Raw genomic sequence first — 21,555 nt, 5'->3', positions numbered from 1 at the left:
GTATCACATTTGGCAGCTTGCACTTCATTAACAGTAGATTTAGCGTATGCAAAGGCGTTAATTTAAGCGACAGAAATAGGAGCATGGACCTTATTGAAGTTTTTTTGGCTATTTCTGTTGGCTGCCCCTCCTGTCCCCGCTCCCCCGGAGGAAGGTGGGTGCCAGGGGGATCTCTCCCCCCAGATTTGGGGTATGCCAAGGCTCTGCGAGGTGGGAAGGAGGAATTCCTGCTGCCTTCCCGGGGCAGAGGGATGCGGCCCCGATGGTTATTTCACACCATCTAGTGGCTCCAGCTCATCGTGCAGCTCCAGCAGAACCACCTCCCACCCTTCTCAGCAGCCTCTCAAACCCACCCACGCCTTTCTTCAAGGCTGGTTCTTCCCCCCCCTTTGGTTTTCCTTTTGTTTGCTACTTCTGACTTATTCCCTGTGTTCTCAGATGGCGTGTTAAAGGCATCAGTCTGGCAGTAAATAAAAGTGAAACTACTTCAACCAGCATCCTGAGTACACATAGAATCACAAAATCACTCAGAATAAAAGTGAAACTACTTCAACCAGCATCCTAAGAAAAACATTATGGAATCACAAAAATCACCCAGGTTGGAAGGGACTTTTCAGATCATGGAGTCCAACCATCAGACCAGCAACTGGGAAGGGACTTTTCAGATCATGGAGTCCAACCACCAACCCACCCCTGACCCATGTCCCTCAGCACCACGTCTGTCCGGCTTTTAGATACCTCCAGGGATGGGGACTCCACCACTGCCCTGGGCAGCCTCTGCCAAGGCTTCACAACCCTTTCCATGAAGAAATTGTTCCCAATATCCATCCCAAACCTCCCCTGGTGCAACTTGAGGCCGTTTCCTCTTGTCCCATGGCCTGTTCCTTGGGAGAAGAGACCAACCCCACCTCTCTCCACCCTCCTGAAGGGGGTTGGAGAGAAGGAGGTCTCCCCCCAGCCTCCTTTTCTCCAGGCTGAACACCCCCAGCTCCCTCAGCCTCTCCTCACATCCAACCAGGTGAGGACAACCATAAGGACAGCGTTGGTACCAGCCCTTACTGCCCCTCTGCTGCTCTCTGCTCCACCTCAGGGCCTGAGACCAGTGGAAAAAGATGCTGTTTCCTTAGAATATCAGCCTTTTCATGGTCCATCTGAAAAATAAATTTGTTTATACCAGCTGCAAACAGGCACTCATATCAGTCACTTTTTTTTCTTTAAAACATACTTAAAAAAAACCCAAACAACACGAACTAGGGGATTTCTAAACTACTTTGTAACAAAAGCTTTTTCCAGTGCTGGAAAAAAACCCTCAGCTTCTATGCCTTTTAACTCACTCAAAACAGAACCAACTGCCCTTAAAAGCAAATCAGCAGCCATGAAGACAAGGCTGTCCAACCCATCTCCTGGGATCCAAGCAGATTCCTTGGGTTAAACCCCAGGAATGGCCCAAAAGGTGCCTTTATTCACAGCTCTTTGCACAAGGAGGTAAAATGCGGTCCTTACCTTTGCTTCTGTGGCTTCACAACACGCCTAAGTGACAAAAACATTGTTTGTAAGAGCCATTAAATGAAAATCTTTTATTTTAACACATTTGCAGAGCCACACGTATAAAGTTCACACCGCATCTGTGAGAAAATTACCCTTTTACCCCATATCTACGGATGGAAAACATTTATTTACTCGCGCTACAAAAAGTAGGTCTGATGTGAAGTCACTGCTACTCATCATCTCAGTGTTCTTGCTTCGCTGCTATGAAGGTTTGAAGATTGAAATGGTTTTTGCAAGCTGATTTGCATATTAAATAATCAAAGGTAATTCTTCCAAGAAGAAATCCATATTACTGTGCTGTTGCAAGTTATAATAAAATATGAAATGGCATAGAAACACCCCTAAAGTGCGTTACTGCATCTAAATGAATAGCAGCATTTATGCCTCTTCAAAACAGAAGATCTGACAAGGAAGGGATAGTGACCAGGAGAGAAGTATTTTGCACTATAAAAAAGAAAAAGCTGCAAAAAAATATACGCAAGGCGAAAGCCTTGTGTCATTAGTCTATAAAGGTAGAGCTTAATACCAAGGGCTTCATACATACGAGACAGATGTTCCTCAGAAATCCAGAGGACACACGGCAGAACTCCCCGACACCGACTGGAAACACACACACCCACACACAGCAGCTTCTTTGGGATCCAAAAAAAAATATATATCTCCCATTTAACCATTGCCCAGCACAGGCCGTTATAAAAATATAAGCCTGTAGTGATACTAAAGCAGTGTGTCAAGTTTATCCCTGGCAGCAGATGTTACATCAGTCTGATAAAAGTCAAGAGGATTCCACCACGGTACTACAGCAATTCATGGCTTTCTTCGCCTAAGAAAAAAAAAAAAAGAAAAACACCCAGATTTTAGGAAAAAAGTCAGATTTTACACAGTAGCAGGTTTCCTTAACAGCAGTCAACAGCTGTATTATAGAAGTGTCACATGCTACAATTAACACAAGAAAACTAAAGGGCTTATTTATTAAAAACCAAGACTTTGCTTACTTTTTTGATCAGCCATGAGCTTAAACCAGTTTAATTTCAAATTATTAAACAAGTGTAAATAAATACGGGCTCCACCTCAAGGTACAGGTGAACTAAAGGGTTTCCCACAACACTACTACTAACCAGCAGCAGTAGCCACCTCTGGTGGGTCCCACTGCCTAAAAAGAGATGTAATAAAGCACAGGAAAGGCACGTATCTGTCACCGCTTCAAAGTTTAACAAAACTATCTTGTCTGAAGCGTATCTTTTGTCAGCAAAGTGTTTTCTTAGACATGGGGCTCAGATGTTGGGCACTAACCCTACCAACTGCAGGATCACTTGGCTTTTTTTGCTAGAAATTGCAATTCTGCAGGGGTAAACCTACATTTCTGGGTGTAACTGCCACCAATCCCACCGCGTTAAGGAATGATAGGGCAGCCCTGAAGAATTCAGACTTATATACACATTTGGAAGAGAGGAAAGTTTCTTCCTTAGCAGGTGCCTTCACAATTCCACAGCAGGCAGCAGCTGGAATATTAGCTACATTCCAGTATACCCTTAAGTATATTCCCCAGTTGCCTCAGTTTCCTCCTTCCTAAACCATACTGAAATGAATGCCAAGGTATTTGTAACTTTATTTCATTTAAATTTATCTAAAGATATAAAACTCAGGATATTTTACTACATCAGCACCTGATAAAGCCTGAGGGAGAAGAAGAAGGTGGACAGAGCTCAGTACTTTGTCACTGCCACACTTAACCCCCTACATTTCCCTACATCCTGCAGTTCCCAGCTTTTCACAGTCAAGAGAGCACAAGATCAAATTTGACATTTTCTCACTGCGCCAAATACCAAAGTTTTACTCAGAAGTTAATAATTCTACTTAGAGTCTCTTACAGATCCATCCTGCCCCCAGTTTCCCCACGCTGAACAAGCCCTGCTTATCTCACGGTACCAAGGAGGTATGAACCCCTAAAAACCTAAAGCGGGGAGGGCAGCAAGGTCAAGGGGATATTTTACTACATCAGCACCTGATAAAGCCTGAGGGAGAAGAAGAAGGTGGACAGAGCTCAGTACTTTGTCACTGCCACACTTAACCCCCTACATTTCCCTACATCCTGCAGTTCCCAGCTTTTCACAGTCAAGAGAGCACAAGATCAAATTTGACATTTTCTCACTGCGCCAAATACCAAAGTTTTACTCAGAAGTTAATAATTCTACTTAGAGTCTCTTACAGATCCATCCTGCCCCCAGTTTCCCCACGCTGAACAAGCCCTGCTTATCTCACGGTACCAAGGAGGTATGAACCCCTAAAAACCTAAAGCGGGGAGGGCAGCAAGGTCAAGGGAGGAAAAAAACCACAAAAAAAACCCCAACAGAAAACCCCACAGTTATCAGGAGAGAATGCAATATCCCAGCTACAAAGGAGAGATGCACTTACTTGGGCTTAGCATGATGCTCGTATCCAGGTCCCAGAGCTGACCCTGCCCTCATCTCCACTGCCACAGAGCACTGGGGAGACACAGAAAATCAGTCTCTACCACTAACCCCCACAAGCTGTCAGCATCACCCCAAAATCTCAGGCAGGTCAAGCACGAGATATCCCCCTCCCTCCTTTTTAAGCTTACCCTGGTTTCTACATCAGTCCATTCCGACTCCGCAGCGTCCTCAGGTGGGTCGGGTTTGGAAGGGGATGATCTTCGCTTTCGACTGAAGGAGGAATACGTGGGAGGGGGAAACAAGTCACAAGAATGACATATTTTAGCAGATTCTCACACACAATTTCTAAATAAATACCTCTCTCTCAGCAGATCAACCTTAAAAGCAGCTACATATCCATACACCTCTCTGAGGCGTGATTTCAAGTTAGATGCAAAACTTTCTGTTTCAGCATTTGGCCCAGCAGTGGTTACACACACACTGTTGTGGTGATTTCTATCTCCAGCAGTGTGAGAACCTAAAATTAAGGTGACAACTCACCCGGTCGGAGATTCTTGCTTCAGAGTCTCTATATCTGTGAACTGCACAGCCTGTCCTCCACCCCTGGTTTTGAAAACATCACCCTGGAACCAAAAGCCATAAGAAGGTACAGTCACCAGGTCAGTACGATGGCTACAGTGCTGGTTTTCACAGGAAAACTTAAATGCTTACAGCTTCTTTTCCTTGCAGGTTAGAAGTCAGCAAACACATGTGCACAAATACACTCTCCCCTATTATCTATCTTATTATACACAGGACAATTAAGAGTGAACACCATCTGCCCTGGTGGTTGTGCAGGATACCCATAGCTCAGTCACTTCTATGACAACAATTTCTGTATCACGATGGCTAAATAATAATACAGTAAGTAATACTGCAATAATCAGAAATGGGCTTAGTTTCAACAGTTTCACTCCCCAGCATGAACAGGTATGTGGTCTGGTATGTAAGACTTGGCTTTTGGAAACATCACTGCAGCCTACAAGGTTTCCTCCCAGGAGCGAGGGGCTTTTTGAAACTCAAAAAGAGAAAAAAAAAAAACAAACAACAAAAAAACCCAAAAAGGCAATAGTGGAAGGCCTGTAACTACAGGAAAAATGAACGAAAAGCTTCTCGCTACAGATTACAAAGAGCTCCCAATCCAAAACTTGGCTTTTGGAAACATCACTGCAGCCTACAAGGTTCCCTCACAGGAGTGAGGGGCTTTTTTAAACTCAAAAAGAGAAAAAAAAAACAAACAAAAAGGCAGTAGTGGAAGGCCTGTGACTACAGAAAAAATGAATGAAAAGCTTCTCGCTACAGATTACAGAGAGCTCCCAATTGGCCTTAGGTAACAACAGTCAGCATTTTGGGATCACCTTGAAATCTCTGGGCTGTCTCACCACTTGGCTTGTCAGGTGCCTACTAGAACTGGTGTCCTGGAGCATTAGAGCACCCACCACACAGCGAGCGAGCTCATAGCACTAGTGGAAATCAAACAACATCGCTCCAAGACCACCGACTCCACAAGATCAGCTGCAGCCACACATCTAAGAAACTTTCACTACAAATGGACTACTGCATTTAACCAGGGGAATAAAAACAACTACTTTCAAGGAGAACAATGGCTGAGATAAACAAGCTTGTAATGGTTTGAAGTAATGACTGGTACGGGAAGTAATGAGGAAGTTCAAGAAAAGCCTTTTCAGACTCTAAAATCATAGAATCATAGAATGGTTTGGGTTGGAAGGGACCTTAAAGATCATCTAGTTCCAACCCCCCTGCCCTGGGCAGGGACACCTCCCACTAGAGCAGATTGCTCAAATAGCCATCCAGCCTGGCCTTGAACCCCTCCAGTGATGGGGCATCCACGACCTCCCTGGGCAACCTGTTCCAGTGCCTCACCACCCTCACTGTAAAGGATTTCTTCCTAGTATCTAACCTAAAGCTCCCTTGAATCCAACTGCACGAAACTTTCATACCAAGTCTCTTTGAGTCAGACATACCCCTCCGTGAGCCTGTCGTGCCAAATCTGCCAGAAACAGGCTTTGGGAGGGTTATCACAAGTTGAGGAAGGTGTTTGTTTTTTACCTTGATGAGCTTTGTCTCAATCTCCCCATCGGAGGCTAGCTCCTGGTGCGTCAGCATGTACTTGTCACACTTAGCTAGTGCCTTTTCGCTCGCGGCCGCCACCGTGATGGCGTGGGGGACGTGGGGCTGCATGACTGTCTCGGTGGGCAGGTTAGAAGGTGGTTTGTGATCCACCCATCTCTCCCCAGCCGAGCGCGAGCGGCGGTGTCGGAGGCGAACCGGGGGCGCGTTCTGAGCAGAGCGGGAGAAAATCAGAAGAAATGAGCACACAGGAAAATCTCTCCCAGGGCAGCGTTAAGCAGAAGTGACCTCAGCAGGTCTGGTTAAGATGGCATTTGTGTGAAGATCAAAGCTTCATTCCTAAATTGCTTTAGGAGTGCATTTCTGAAAGGCACCGTTACCCAGAGCCTTGCATAAAATTATTAATGGATTATTTCTGTGCCAATTCCTCTTTCTTGTAAATCTCAGCTAAGCGTTATCCAATCTGTTGCACTCCATACCCAGGAGTTTCCTCAAGGAGGACACCTTTATGTTTGGTGGCGTTCCTCCCGAGTTTTCAAAGCCAACCAGATTGCTCTGAACATATTAACCAACCCGAAAATGAGACATTTATGTTTCCATGGACACATTCATGGATCAAAATGCATTTTCGAGGTAGCAAAGCAAGCAGACTGATTTCCAATAGCCCTAAAGGATGCAAGACCTCCTAACCCTTCTGAGCCAACAGAGCAGAGGAAGCAGCCCCTGTCCCAGTGCTGTTGCTTCTCAACTCAGCTGTTGGAAACCCATGAGAAGTGATTGAAGTTAATATATTTTGATTTTATGAACATTATTGTCAGTTGCTCAGAGAAATCAGAAAAAAAAATCTGGAAAACTCATTTAAAAACCTGGGGCTGCCTTCAAGATCTTTAAATGAATATTTCCAGACTGTTTCATTTACATACTCATTCAGACACCTCTGAATCACGGGGAAGTTACAGAACCCAACCCTATGAATGCAAATTGGACCCACTGTATTTTTAGGTGAGCCCCAATTAGGATTTCTTTGGCCAATAGAGAGGAGATTGGATGCACCCCTTACAGATAAGCCACTTGAAAGCCTAAAGCAGCTCTTCAAAAATTAAATGTGTATCAGGAAATGTGGCTTTCAGCCAAAACCTTCCATTAAGATAAAAATTAAAAAGAAAGAATTTCAATACTTTTTTCCCCCCCGTTTTAGTGGGCAAGTACTTATTTCCGTTAATTTTTTTTTTTTTTTTTGAAGCAATTCTGCCCAGGAGCCTCAGAAGTTTTGTTCTAAGGAGCAGGCTCACTACTACTGGTCACTTTTTCCTGTGGCAGAGCCCACATCCCTCACTCTGCTGACAGTGGTTTGTGCAATTAGTTAATTGGAATAGCATTTGCTTAAAAGCGCGTCCCTTACTTCAAAGGGCCAGAAGCGACAGGAATTGTGAGGATGCTGTCAGAAATGAATCACACCATGATTAATTCCTCCTCTCCAGAAGGTCTCTCAAGAGGCTGGGCTTCTACAATTCTCTCCAATTGACCTGAGCCACTGCGCCAGAGCGACAGACACCACCCATACAAACATTTGCACCAATCAATTTAATGAGGAAAAAAACCTCCCAGCTGTAAGCAAAGCCCCCAGTTTTAAGGCAGATGTGAAAATTAGGGAAGACTATTCTAAGAGAGTTAAGGTTAACAGCCACACAAATGAGACATCTGCCCAAGCACTATCCCAGCAGACATTTGCAGATATGGCTTGTGAGACCACCTTTTAAGCTGCCCAAACAGACTATGGGAAATTGGAGGCTGCAAGACAGATTTGAGGAGACAGACACTGGTTAACACACAAGGACTAGGGAATAAGTGTTGCTGCTTCAGAGTTCTCTACTAGACTTATCTAGGCACTAGGAAGAAAAACACGTGCTACTTTCTAAAGAGTTTCTAAGCATCAAGTTAAGAAGTCGTTCTGCTCGTTTAGTGAGGCACTAGGAAGAAAAACACGTGCTACTTTTTAAAGAGTTTCTAAACATCAAGTTAAGAAGTTGTTCTGCTCGTTCTACTTAGTGAGACTCAACTTTGAAAGCCATGAGAAATATTAGGGGAGAACTCCCATCTGTGTTAGGTGTGTTCAATTAAAAGAGGAGCTGATGAACTTTTAAACCAGACTAAGCACCACTACGTTTAGCTTTTGAGAGGAGCAGCACCAACCCTGCAGCATTGATCCTCTTCTATCTCTAGCTCATCTCTACGCCTGGGAACCTCAATGACTCCAGTCCAGCACATCCCTCGCCTTCTGTCTGAGGTGTTACAGTCTCTATTTTGTTCTGGTTCCTGTTGTCTACTCCTGGCATTGGGAGTGCCACTGCTGTGCTTGTGCAAAGGGGTTTTCTGCTCCCATTCCATAACGCAGGATGCCACAGAAATGCTGCTACAAGACTGAGAACGTCTGTGGACCTGGGGGTTGCTGCCGAGCTGCTGGCTGCTGGGGACCTGAGCCATAGAGTTACTAGGAGGCTGGAGAGAACAGGAAAGAAGTTAGTGAACATACAGAACTGGCAACTTCTAAGGCAATAAAACAATGAATGCTGAAAATGGGTAGGGTTCCAGTTCAGCTATTCAAGCTATGAATAGCTCGGGCAGGGGTGGTGTTGCAGTGACAGCTTTAGGAACTGAGTATTCTTCCCAAACTAGCAGCATCAGAAGGTATGAGCACAAATAAAGAGCACTGATAAATACAAGGGACAGAGGATCAAAGCAAGCTTAAGTTACCCAAATTCTGTGCTTGGGCACTATATTCTAACCAATAAAGAGAAGTGAGCTGCACTTCAGTTCATTCTTATATATAATGTGCTTTTCCCTGTATCAAGAAGCATTTTAAAGGCAACTTACAGGTACTGGGGGAGGGGACACTGATCTCTGAACAGGCTTCTCTCGGTCTCTCTCCCGCGAAGGCCTCTCGGGCTTCTCCTTTTTTGGTTCAGTAACAATGGCCTTGAGTTGCTTCAGCTTTTCATCTTTGACCCAAAGTTTGTTCTGCATCTCCAGCTGCTTCGCTGCTACACGACGCTCCTACAGAGAGAAGCGAGGAAAAGCATATTCCACATGGAACAAGTCTCTTCCCCACTGAGATACAAGATATTGAAAATAACAACATTGCAAGCGAAAGACAGACTTTCCAGATTATAAAACGTGAGGATAAAGAGAAACCCTCACCCCCCTCTCAGTACTTACACACTCTCTCTCCCATTTCATGGTCGTTTCTGCCACCATGCCTTGGAATCGCGCCTCCAACCTCCGCTTGTCCGAAGCCTGACGTTGCAACTTCTGGCTCTTGCTTTCCAGTTCTTGCTGAAGATTACGCTTGTCTTCTTCATAAATGGTTGCAGTTTTCTCTAAAATCTCAATCTGGAGGACGAGAGGAAGGACTTGGTTCTGCTTCTTAGAAATGCAACCATCTAAACCCAGAATTGCTAGTTCTATTTGATTGTTAACTTAGGTTAGAATATATTAGCTGTTGTACAAATATATCCAGATAAATAGTCCACATTCTGAAAAGTTCCAGAGAATTTACAATTTTCTTATAACCTACCCATTTTAAGGTATTAAGAAGAGTCAAAAAGAAAGCCAAAATGCTGAAAGTGTTCAGTAAAGTTCCCCACAAAACACTTTTAATCTTGTTTCTAACATCCATTTTGCAAGCAACTTCCAGTGTCAAGAAACTTGCCAAATGGTACATAGAAAAGTGCATTTTGTGCCTGGCTTCAGACATTGGAAAAAACTCACCTTGTATTCCAAAGTTTTAATTTTCTTCTCCAGACGTTCTATCTCCGTTTTCTGTCTCGCTATTGTTTTCTCTTTGTCAGACAGCGTTACTTTAATTTGGTTTTCCTTGGATGCAACACTGCAGTCAAATTCTTGCAGCATCGCTTTCAAGTCAAGTACTGCAAGAGAATTGATGTATTTTATCTTCTCGGCGAATCTCCATCACATCAAAAGCAGTTCCTTTCTTCTCCTACCATTTTGAGGCTACCAGCTATTTCGTTACCTCAAATATTTGTTTTTTAAATGATCGATCTAGACAAGATGCTTATTTTATGGTGGTACAGAACAGACCCTTAAGTAGTAAGAAGTCACCCCAAAAAAATCTAACTCCATGCTCACCAGCTTTGGAAAACTCCTTTGACAGCATTTGTCGTAGTTTATGGCGTTTCTCCAGGACTTCAATAAGCTTTGGAAGTGTTTGATCATCATTAATATCCAATAGCTCACATGAGGGCAATGGGGGAAAGTTCTGCAGAAACATTTCTAAAACAGATTGCTCTTCTGGTTCTGTAAGATTTAAAGCCAAGAAAGTCTGTCAGGAAGTTACAGAACAGAGAAATTCCATCTGACAACGCGCAGCCACAGATCATCCATCCCACAGTAGCATGAAGCAGACAGAACTTGGAATAATTAATGAGAACTAGAAGTTTTCAGAAGAGAGGATAAGTACTAAGGAAAGATTAAGTGTGACATTCTTGATTCACTGCTTTATAATACACCTCCAGGCAACTCTTGATTTCTAAAGTTGGCCCTAAGCATCCAAGAACATCCAAGGATCATGCCCAGCACAATTTCCTTTCAGAGGCTCCAGTAATGGGACCATGAATTCAACTCCTCACAGCGATTGAGCTTACACTGCAAGTAGCACCTTGGTATGAAAACAGCAGGACCCATTGCAGAGAAGGCTCACAATTAAGTTCCTTTGGTGCTTTCAAGGCTCAAATAATTTGTTTTAAAATAATCTTCAACTCCTAACAGCAGAAAACACCCATGCTGTGATCACCTGGTGTCCTAGGATTTACCTCCATCTATGGGGCCACCCCGCAGCTCCAGCTTCCTCGAGAGTTCCTCCTGGAAAGCCTGGTTCCTGAAGCGCCGGCCCGGCGTTAAGCCACAGAGCGGCCTGTCCACGGGTCTGGTCACTTCCACTTCCTGAGTCATTTCTGCAAAACGCATCACTTGCTGCAAAAGAACACCAAAAAAAAGCAAGCTCAACAGCAAAACTAACCAGAAGCAGCCCAACAGACATTGGAAAGCGATACTTTAGGTCAATAAAAGCATTAGAGGAGATGTTATCAAGCCATAATCTCCTGGGGAGCAACCAGAAACCTTCCCAGTAACACCCCCCCAACCCAGTGCCCAAGGAACCATGAAACCAACTGCACAAGAGCTGAAGGTTTTGAAAGTACCATCGTAGTGGGGATTAAGCCTCAATTTGGCTCTTTGGACTTCCATAATTAAGAGAAACCTCTCCTATTTTACAAGCAAGTAGCAGTTGTAAAGTTTAAGAGGAAAAATAAGACTTAAAGGGCACATTTACTGTACAATATTGTATTTGATTACCTGTCCAAGCAACTAATTTATCATTCCTCTCATCTACTAACAAAGTACAAGAGTTCAGTGACAAACATGAAAAAAAAGAGGAGGAGGGAATGAAGTAAGATCTGCAGGGAAGTTACCAAGCTCTCCTCGTAGTCCTCGGCCTTGGGATTAACACATACAATCATACGCACTTTTCCTTCACCATCAAAGTAGTTCTTGAAGAGATGAGTCAGTTTGGAGTCTCTGTATGGAACCATCTGAAAATAAAAGGCCATGAAAGATCTAGTAAGCTTTCATTACGCCAGATCTTAATCAAATCCAAAGATAATTAAGTAATGAGTTGCATACCTTATTTATTCCATACATCTGGTTTTCCCTGAGAACTTCAATACATGTTCTTAATGTCATTAGTGACTGATTAATATTACCTTAAAAAAAGAAAATAAGACAAAAAACTCTGTAAGCAGCTGTTTGGATGGATAACATTCCTGAATTATCCAGCAATTTACTTAAGAACAAATTGTGTGGACTTAAGTTATATTTGTTACAGATAACTGCTCCGACCGATCTAAGCACCAGAACAAGTGCTACTAAACTTGTGGCTTCCAAACTGGAGGATTTAGGGTCATTAAATGAGAGAAGTGAGCACTTTGGTCCTTCCTGGGAGGTCTTTCCAAGGAGCCAGGGCCCGAGGAGCACACGCTGTGCGTACGGCCCCCGGGCTGGCTGGGGGATACCTACCTGCCTCTCGCAGCCTGTTCCCTTCTGCTTTTGTTCTGTTTGTTCTTTCACTTCCAGCCAGATCCACTAAAGACAGTTGGCTTAAAACGATCTGTTCTTTCTCCTGTTACAGAAAATAAATTATCTTGGGCTAATTATTAGCAATACATTCCTTCTAACGGGGTGCAAGGAACGCTCCACTCCCCCAACCCTAAACCAGCGAGTCCACTTAAAAATATGCTTTGAAATAACATGTGAAAGTGTTTTTGTAGCCCTTAATGCAAGCAGCTGTGCACCACTGGCTGTTTCTCTGAATTTTAGCAGATCCCTTCTGTTTTGGCCACAAGACTGAACAAGTGCAGTTGTTATATCAAATCCTCCAGGTTTTGGATTCTTAACGGTTCTTGCTCGAAAGAAGCAGAGTTAAAGACCACAGGAGTAAGCAGCTTTGCACGCTGTTTTAATGCCCTACTTTCATGACAGAAAGACAACCAACTCTGCCTAAGATAAGAAAATTAATAATTTTGAATGTCTTCAAAACGAAACGGCTGTAACTGTTTTGGCAGCCCCCACTCCAAGGTCCATTTCTAAGCTACAAACACCCGCAGAGTTCCCCTGTCACAGCCTGCCCCGGGACCCACCTGCAGCACGTTATCTCCATCTGCATCCAGGGGAGCCTGGGCCAGCTTTATTATAAACACACTGTGAGAGCGACTGGACTCTCGATTCAGCTGGGTGTTTGCAATATGCCTCTTCTTTTGACCTGATTCAAAGAACAAAAAACAAGCCCTCCGAAAAAACCTGGTTTATTTAACAGGCTTGCCACCCGGCAAAGGCAGTTTTGTTTGCAGCGTGATAGCATAAGGGATTACACACCCAGGCTCGATTTAAGAAGTTATATTCTAAGATTTACCTCTCCAAAACACTTCAAAAGCTTCTTCTGTAGATTTCACTTCCACCTCTGTGCATCCCATGACATACATGTTGTGATTCTGGTCCTCACGAAGTATTTTGGATTGGGGAGGTCTTCAGGAAAGGGAGGAAACAAAAGAAAAAACCAAATTGAGTGGAGTCTCCTTAAAACAATACATTGCATCATGCAAATTTTCTTTTGTTTAAGTACAAAATTCAGACTGAATATGCCAATTATCCACACAGCAGATGGAAGAGGAAGTACGAGTACAGGGACACACACTCAGCAGAGATTAGTTACACTTCAGCTACTGCTTTAATTTAGAAGCTACTTTTAATGGCAATTCTCACTGCAAGTCATGGCTTTGGATGGCAGCTCTTTTTTTTTCTACATGCACACACTCCTACAGAAGCAAGACAGCGTTCTAGACTGGCCAGCAAAGCAAGAGGAGACAGGGAATCAGCCCGAGTTTATTTTCTGCTTCTACTAAAAGGGAAATTTTGCTTTTCAGTAATCGGGAATAATCCGCTTAATCACATACATAAAGTCACCATTTCGCAGAGGAGTGTTGCCATTGTTCCACCTACCAAAAAAACAGGGTTAAAAAAAAATATTCAGTCATTCAGCTCGTGTCTAAAAAAAAAAAATATCTTTTCATACGTAATGCACTGTAGCTTCCACAAATTGGAATAATCCAAGATTCTTCCCAGGCTGATTTTTGGACAGAAGCACAAACCAAATCATTTCATTCTTCTTTCAAAAGCATTCACAGACAAAGTCATTTCCAATTAGTACTCTGGAGGCAGCTCTCGATGTTTCAGAGCAATAGCACGTTTTGCTCTACTTAGTCTTTGCAAATCAGCCAACTCTTTAATTAACACATGTACCAATGGATAAGCCTAGGGTTTTCTTTAATGGATTTAGAATTCAAAAATATATATATATATTCCAAGTTTAATTTGCAGAGAATTTGTTTTTCCCAAATTCTCAAGATTTACTGATTTTTGACAGCAGCCAAGTACACATCTGCCCAAAAAATACCCAGAATTTCATTTATGAGACTATTTGTTTCTGTTTCTATGGAAATGATTGGCATCAAGTGAAGTAATATGCAAACTCGCATTAACTGTAAAGCAACAACAAAATAGCAACTGTCATCCAATGCACTTTCCAGGAGAAAACTGGCAGCCAGGGAATGGCTCACTCTTCAAGCTGCAGTCACCTGCTACTCACAGAATAGCAGGAATAGACTTAAAATCTCAGCGAGACACAACACGTTGCCTGACAAATTAAATATTTGCTTATTAATCTCCTGTTATAACGAGGAAGGGAGCACGAAGAGAACAACCATCAGTACTTGGCACACTTAAAATACATTAGCTGGATTCCTTTGCCATCGCCTTTTTCACATGAGCTTTTAAGCAGTTCCTAAAAATTGAGCCAGATTCACCAAAACTACAGCCACAAAGACAGAGCATAGTTCCCACAAAAGCATAACTGAGGTAGGAGTAACTTGTCTTCATAAAACTCACTTTGGTTTTATAGGCTCAAAGGGGACTTCTTCCAAGAGGTCATAGATGTAGTTGTTGTAGATCTCGATATAGGAGACAAAGACACTGTAGACATTGTCTTCATCAACTTCTTCCACTTTGCAGTGATCTTGCACATTGATCATATCCGCAATTTCTGGGTCTATTTGTCGCCTGTTGAACACACAATAAGTGACTGTAGTGGAGCATCACACCCACTCACATTAAGATTAAAAAAAAAAAGTACTCTCAAAAGTTCAAGTAGATAAACTATCATCTGACCCTGCTGTACTGGGCTGCAGTAAGAAATGCCTTGCAGAATTCCCAGAGAATCAACATTTCTATCCTCCATTCAGCAATATCAGTATTTTGCAAAATATACCCAAGTTTAACTTCATGGTATTTCTGCTCAGCAAATACTCTGGGGTTAGCAGGTAGGAAAAAAAAAACAACAAACTTCTGTTGCCCACTTCTGAGTCTTCTAATACTTAATTACACACTTGCTCAAACCACATGACACGTACTAGGAAAAAAAAAAAAAAAAAAGAGAGTATTTCTGTTGCCCACTTCTAAGTATTCTAATACTTAATTATGCACTTGCTCAAACCACATGACACGTACTAACTTTCCATTAATATCTTTCCTTCATTTTTCTCAAGGAAAGGATAAGGAGACCAAGGTAAGCTAAAACCACAGTAAGGGAATATCATTTATATTAAGGAAATGTATTCTGCGCATTACACTAGTTACTTACTTGCCAGATGGAGTTTTGGGAACAGGCATGGCATCTCTCTTCTGGCGCTCTAACAGAGCATCCACCTCACACTGGACATCCACACCGTTCTTGTCGTCGAGCTTAAAAACCTGAGCAGGGAGTATGGGGTGTTCAGACATTGTAACGACAAACACTGGAGAACAGAAGGCGTTGGCCAGCAAAACCAGCTATTTGATCAAGCTGTCTGGCAACAAACACACCCCATGGCCCTCACCACCGCTCCATCTGCTGCCTAATGCAAAGTACATCTGACAGAAAACAGCTATTTCCCAGATAATATTTCATAAAAGCTCCCACGCTACCACGCAAAAGACTTATTTCAAATGTTTTTAAGATACCAAAACTCCAGAGATGTTTGACCACAAGAAAAGCTTCACATCCTATCCCATAATACTTTAGATATAGTTTCCTGCGGATTTTGTGTCTTGGGGCTGGATTTCGTTCTATAACTCAAGAAGCTTCCTCTTTCCTTTTCTTGTTTTAAAAAGTTAACTGAAGAATGAGTGACAATTTTAAGGACAGCCAGACCACACAACTTTGTGAAACATCTGTCCCAGCTACTACACCCACCTCCTTGGCCCTGCTCTTCACACCTCAAGGGGACGGGGTTTTTTGGTTGCTTTTCTCTTTAAAGCACTTTAAAAGACAGGAGATAAACAAACTACTCACAAATCGCTTGGCCTGGAAGGGTCCTATGCTGTTGAAGATCATGTCCAAGCACCGTGGGAGGAGTCCTCCATCACCAGGAGAGCCTGTCATGGTGTGTGTTTTTCCACTGCCCGTCACACCATATGTAAAAAGGAGACCTGGGGGGGACAGTCAGACAGTCACATTTTGCTGTCTCATGAAAAAAGCTCAGGTACAATCATACACTCTGTCTTTCTTGGGTCAAATGTACTTAGAAAACACAAGGACTCTTTTTAACAGTTAACAATAAACTATTCCAGCCCATCAAAAGTCACTGTCATCACTGGTGTTTGCACGTCTCCTTCACAGCTACTTCAACTCCAACTGACAGCACCTATTGTCCTCTCCAGGAAAAGCACATTTGGAAACCAAAACGGAAGGAAGCCACTAAGTCCCAGGTACAGGAGGTTGATTTGGGCGTTACTGAGGAGAATGACATAAGCCTGGCATTTCAAGGCCCAACACCATGATATCAAGCCCCGCCCAGGAGATCAAGCCCTACAAACTGATTTATTTCTGTAGTCATTCTTTAGCTGGATAAGTCATCTTTCTTCTGCAGAAGAAAAGCTTCTCCAGTTAAGGGTGTACAAAAAGATTAGACCTTGACACAAGTAACACACACATAGGAACAGAGGTCAACAGGATGTTGTACAGGGCAGCTATTCTTAAATAAACAGCTATATGCCTTTTTACTTAGATGAGCTAAGAAACCTCGAGACACACAAAAACACAGCAATGTAAGAAACTCCACAGTAGACACACAGAAAAGCAGTAGGGAACAAAAACTAGCTCACCATTTTTCCCACGAATGAGATCTTCCACTAGAGGTTTAGCCACCACATCGAAAAGCTTTTTCTGAGCAACAAGGGTGCCAAACACCTCTTTAAACGAGTACTGCGTCTGGAGAAAAGAAGATACATCGTCCTAAACCTTAAGTATCCCTGTCCAGAGGCCCGTTGCTTCAAAATGCTTCATGGTTTCCTACCTCAGAACTGCCTTCCATCTGCTTACCAGGACGATAAAGATTCTACTTTAGGATTATATCAGTGTTTGAACAGGGGCAGTTACTCCAACGTAACGATTCTGCTTGCACACCTCTGCCGGGGTGTCGCTTCAGGGATTAGTCAAGATTAAAATTTGTTCTTTGCCTTTCATCCATGGTTTAGTGGTTGTTCCTGCACCAGCTCACACAGCAACAAAGAGCAGCAACAGTCTCATTTTTACAGAGCCCAAGTCCAGAAATACCAGCACCATCACAAAGCCTGACCTCCCAGCAACGAGAGAATCCCCATTTCCAGCTTCAAGCTCAAATTTCTCCTTGAGCTTCCACCACCATCTACACAAGAACTGAGCAAAGTAACACCCACAATGGCCAAAATCAGGTTGTTAGAATATTTAATCATTTTGGTTTAAATTTGTGTCTTTTCCTGTCTAGCCTCAGTTTCCAGCCACTGGTTTTCAATATACTTTTTTTTTTGATGAATCTAGTCATTTTTCAACCAAAACACCTGCTCGCGTAAATATTTGAATTTTAAGTTTTTGAGCAAAACTTTGTTTACCAAACTTTTAACTAATCTTCACCTATTTTACTTAAGCCTTTGAAGGTTTCTTTATGTACTTCCTATAAGAATTTTCCATACTGAATTTGGAAACAAAGTATTCTGCATTTCACCACTTTGTGTACACCATCTACAGCTTCCCCTTCGTTCTATAAATAGGTGGACATTGCTTTTCATGCAACTGAAGTCTGAAGTAAATCAACCCAGTTAATTAATTTGTATCTGGCTTAGCTTAGAACTGATTTCCTTTCAATTAGTCCTACATGAAAAAGTCCTTCAAACAGTTTAAATATTTGCCAGCGTCACTTTTGCTCCTTTTGCCCTCTCCCTGCAGAAGAGGGAAGTTGGTCTCTTCTCCAAGTCACAGATTAGAGGAAATGGCCTCAAGTTGTGCCAGGGGAGGTTCAGGTTGGATATTAGGAAGAATTTTTACACTGAAAGGGTTATCAAGCCTTGGAATGGGCTGTCCAGGGAAGTGGTTGAAGCACCATCCCTGGAGGTGTTCAAAAGACGGGTTGACATGGTGCTGGGGGACATGGGTTAGTGATGGTTTTTTCAGTTAGGTTGATGGTTGGACTAGATGATCCTGAAGGTCCCTTCCAACCCAGATGATTCTATGAGTCTAAGAAGCTGTTTCTTACACAGAGATGGCCAAGGGGACATTTTTTTCCTCTAAGTAATTTTCTGGTTTTGGAAAATTTGCTTTTCTAAAAGCACAAACTGATCTGCAGGCTGCAAGAGACACCGCAAACCAGAGGAAAACAGCGACGGCCGGAAACCATCCCTGGAGGTGTTCAAAAGACGGGTTGACATGGTGCTGGGGGACATGGTTTAGTGATGGGTTTTTGTCAGTTAGGTTGATGGTTGGACTAGATGATCCTGAACCTTCCAACCCAGATGATTTTATGATTCTAAGAAGCCACTTCTTACATAGAGATGGCCAAGGGGGAATTTTTTTCTCCAGGTAGTTTTCTGGTTTTGGAAAATCTGCTTTTCTAAAAGCACAAACAGCTGATCCGAAGGCTGCAAGAGACACCGCAAACCAGGGGAAAACATCGACGGCAGGGATGGGTTAGTGATGGTTTTTTCAGTTAGGTTGATGGTTGGACTAGATGATCCTGAAGGTCCCTTCCAACCCAGATGATTCTATGAGTCTAAGAAGCTGTTTCTTACACAGAGATGGCCAAGGGGACATTTTTTTCCTCTAAGTAATTTTCTGGTTTTGGAAAATTTGCTTTTCTAAAAGCACAAACTGATCTGCAGGCTGCAAGAGACACCGCAAACCAGAGGAAAACAGCGACGGCCGGAAAAAGGACCTCGATCCCTAATTCCAGGCTGGCAGGCAGCCCCTTCAGCTGCCCCAGGGAGGAGGGCACACGCCCGGACCCCCCCGCCGCCCCGCAGGCCGTTACCTCCCGGTACTCCCCGTTGCGGAATATCCTGTATCCGTCGGGCGGGTGGATCTGCACGGTGGTCTCGTCGATCACCTCGATGCAGCACTCCTGGTCCGGGCGGCCGAGCGGCCGCACCCTGCAGTACACCTGGGGGAGGAGAGGGGGGACACGGGGCCCGGCGTCCCTCAGAGCAGCCCCGGAGGGTGGCGGAGGCCGAGCCCCCCCCCCGGGCCCCTCACCGCGGCCCGCCCCGCCTCGCCCGGCGCCCCCGCACTCACCCCTACGGGATCCTTCAGGCTGGGGTTGGACGGCTTCTTCAGCGCCGGCCTCCGCGGCTTCTTGGCCCTACTGTGAGAAGGCGTGAGGGGCGGCCCGGTAAGACCGGACCGGACCGGGCCGGGCGGACCCAGGCCCAACCGTAGCCCGCCGGACCCGGGCCCAACCGCCGCGTAGGGGCTAGGGGGAAGGACTTACGCCGGCTGCATATCGCGGGGTGTCGCGATGAGGGAGTGGGGTGCGGGGGGGTCCGTCTGTCGCGATCGTGGCCGGTGCCGCCGCCGCTCCGCCGCCGCCTCCCACCGGCAGCCTCGCGCGCTCGCGGCGCTTCAAATTTAGCCAATCAGCGGGCACGACGCGGCGACCGTCACCACGCAGCGCACGGCGGCGACGTAAGGGCGGGAGGGGGGGAGACAGGGGCCGCAAAGCGTCGCCATGGCGACAACAACGGGCGCGGCCCCGGAGTGCGGCCGCCGCCTGCTGGGCCCCGCGGAGCCGCCACCGCCACGGGCGGGGAGGAGGCGGCGGTGGGGGCCGATTCCCGGTCCCAGGGACTGGGAGCCCCGAAGCCAGGCGGGATCCAGGCCCGGAGGGGAGCACGGGGAGCCCCGAGGCCTCGCTGCGGCCTGCGGTGATCCCCGGGGCCTGGCCCGGTGGTGCTCCCGCCTGGGTGAGCCCAGAGCTGGGCCTGGAGGCGGGAGCCAAGCCCTGCCTCAGGAAACGGGCTGAAGCCTCTGTGCCCAGGGCTCTGGGTGCCCCACGGGGGAGCGGGAAGCCTTCCCTCCTCCGCACTCCGCCTTCCCACCCCGGGGCCGCTTCTCCAGCCGCCAACCCGCCATACGCTGGAGCAGGGATGGAGACAAGATGTGGCTGGAGTTCAGGGCCCGGGCTTCAGGCTGGGCCAAGAGAGCCGCTCCCTGGCCTGCGATTTGTCTTGTATTTGCCTGTTTAGCAACTTAGTGTAAATAAAGGTCGGGGCTCCGGAGGAGCGGTGTAATCCAGCAAGTTCACCGTGCCTCCCTGTGGCTGAGCCGCTACCTGCCTGGAGGTAAATGACTGCAGGAAATGCTTACTGGTGGAAAACAAAGCCTAAAAGGTGGAGTTACAACACACATAAAAAGCCCAGCCAAACGAGATCATTAAAGACCTGTTTCCTGACAAGGAAACACACTTCTAATTCAAATGGGGAAACTGGGGTAAAGGATGAAGTAACTTGGGTTTGAACCCTGATGGCCTCCCCTGGGTTGAACTCCATCTTGGTTAAACCACTGATTCCAGTTAATTCTTTTAGTACAATTTAGCTACATTGTTAGTTATCCCCTTCAGAAGAAAAAAGTAGAAAAAGAATATTCAGAATTCTGGAATATTCAGATTCACCTCTTACTTCAACCCAATGGAACTCAATAGACCTAAAAATCTGCTGTATCGACATGGTTCATCAGCCCAGGGAAGCCTCCACGAGCAGATGAGTGATATTCCCTGGGATTTGGTCCTTAAATCAATAGTTCTGTTTGGGGTTTGCTGTGGATTGGGCGCAGACACACGACAAAACACCATGTTCCAACAAATAAATATCCTGTATTATTTACTCATAACGATTTGACACAGTTTTTATTTCTTTCTGTGAATAGAATTTAGTACATTGAACAGATTTTTGAAGGCCTGTCTCCAGCTGAAGGAGGAATCTGGCCAACCTGTGCCGCTTCTACATCAAACGTTTGCTTGTTCAGTGTGTAAAGTATGTGCCCAACCAAGGGTCCGTGCAAAGCACTGCAGGATCTGGAGGGATTATGGCAGCGTGTAATACGGTGTGACATTTTTTATGTAGTGTTCCTACAAATGGTTTCACCTGAAGAGGACGGAAGGACTTTCTAAATTCAAAAGTTAAACCACCAAGAAAAAAATTGTATAATGATTCATGTAGGTTTTACAGACTCTTAAATCACGTCTCGCAGGCACAGCCAGATTCCTTTCCGGTCACACAAGTACACAAGGTAAATAAGCTTTGCAATTATCAGCAATTATCTCTGAAGTGATTAATTTTCCCAGACAGTGTTTTCATGAAACTATACACATCAGGTTAGCATATATCAGTGCGATACTTATATTAGTTTTCTCTTTTAATGAAATAAAACTGTTGAATAAACAATTATGTTCCAGTGCTTATAAATATTAATATAAATCTTGGTCAGCTTTCAAAAGAAAGCTATTTTTCAAAAAGACTTATTTGTCCCGTAAGATATTTAACGAGCCGTTGTATT

At 44.6% G+C, this 21,555-nt stretch overlaps 1 protein-coding gene across 4 annotated transcripts; it reads right to left on the bottom strand.

Annotated features, from left to right (window-relative positions):
* Positions 1-1,562: 1,562 nt before the first annotated feature.
* On the bottom strand, positions 1,563-19,605 carry KIF23 (kinesin family member 23). Of its 4 annotated transcripts, XM_014952782.1 has the most exons (24): positions 19,493-19,605; positions 19,297-19,366; positions 19,037-19,165; positions 16,860-16,965; positions 16,048-16,184; positions 15,358-15,467; positions 14,607-14,777; positions 13,616-13,657; positions 13,075-13,187; positions 12,803-12,924; positions 12,183-12,285; positions 11,790-11,869; positions 11,579-11,698; positions 10,922-11,081; positions 10,239-10,406; positions 9,861-10,018; positions 9,309-9,482; positions 8,967-9,146; positions 8,286-8,591; positions 6,072-6,302; positions 4,503-4,585; positions 4,151-4,232; positions 3,964-4,034; positions 1,563-2,371 (listed from the first exon to the last, which is right to left on the bottom strand). In XM_014952782.1, the coding sequence occupies exons 1-24, from the start codon at positions 19,501-19,503 to the stop codon at positions 2,356-2,358; spliced, it is 2,943 nt and encodes a 980-aa protein (XP_014808268.1). In that variant the 5' UTR covers positions 19,504-19,605; the 3' UTR covers positions 1,563-2,355. The 4 variants fall into 4 exon arrangements, with proteins under 4 accessions (XP_014808268.1, XP_014808270.1, XP_014808269.1 ...); XM_014952784.1 differs by lacking the exon at positions 8,286-8,591; XM_014952783.1 differs by lacking the exon at positions 13,616-13,657.
* Between the last annotated feature and the right edge of the window lie 1,950 nt (positions 19,606-21,555).

Source organism: Calidris pugnax, unplaced genomic scaffold (assembly GCF_001431845.1).
Source record: "Calidris pugnax isolate Ruff unplaced genomic scaffold, ASM143184v1 scaffold187, whole genome shotgun sequence".
NCBI lineage: Eukaryota > Metazoa > Chordata > Aves > Charadriiformes > Scolopacidae > Calidris > Calidris pugnax.
Note: the sequence above shows the minus strand (reverse complement) of the source record. Positions and strands in the feature narration are given on the sequence as shown.

What these genes read in the sequence shown, in the direction of transcription:
- KIF23 (XM_014952782.1), bottom strand. An exon ending in GCAACGGGGAGTACCGGGAG is followed by an intron (nt 16,966 to 19,036) that starts GTAACGGCCTGC and finishes TCTTTTCTCCAG; the next exon opens with ACGCAGTACTCGTTTAAAGA. An exon ending in ATGGAGATAACGTGCTGCAG is followed by an intron (nt 12,286 to 12,802) that starts GTGGGTCCCGGG and finishes TTTCTGTAACAG; the next exon opens with GAGAAAGAACAGATCGTTTT.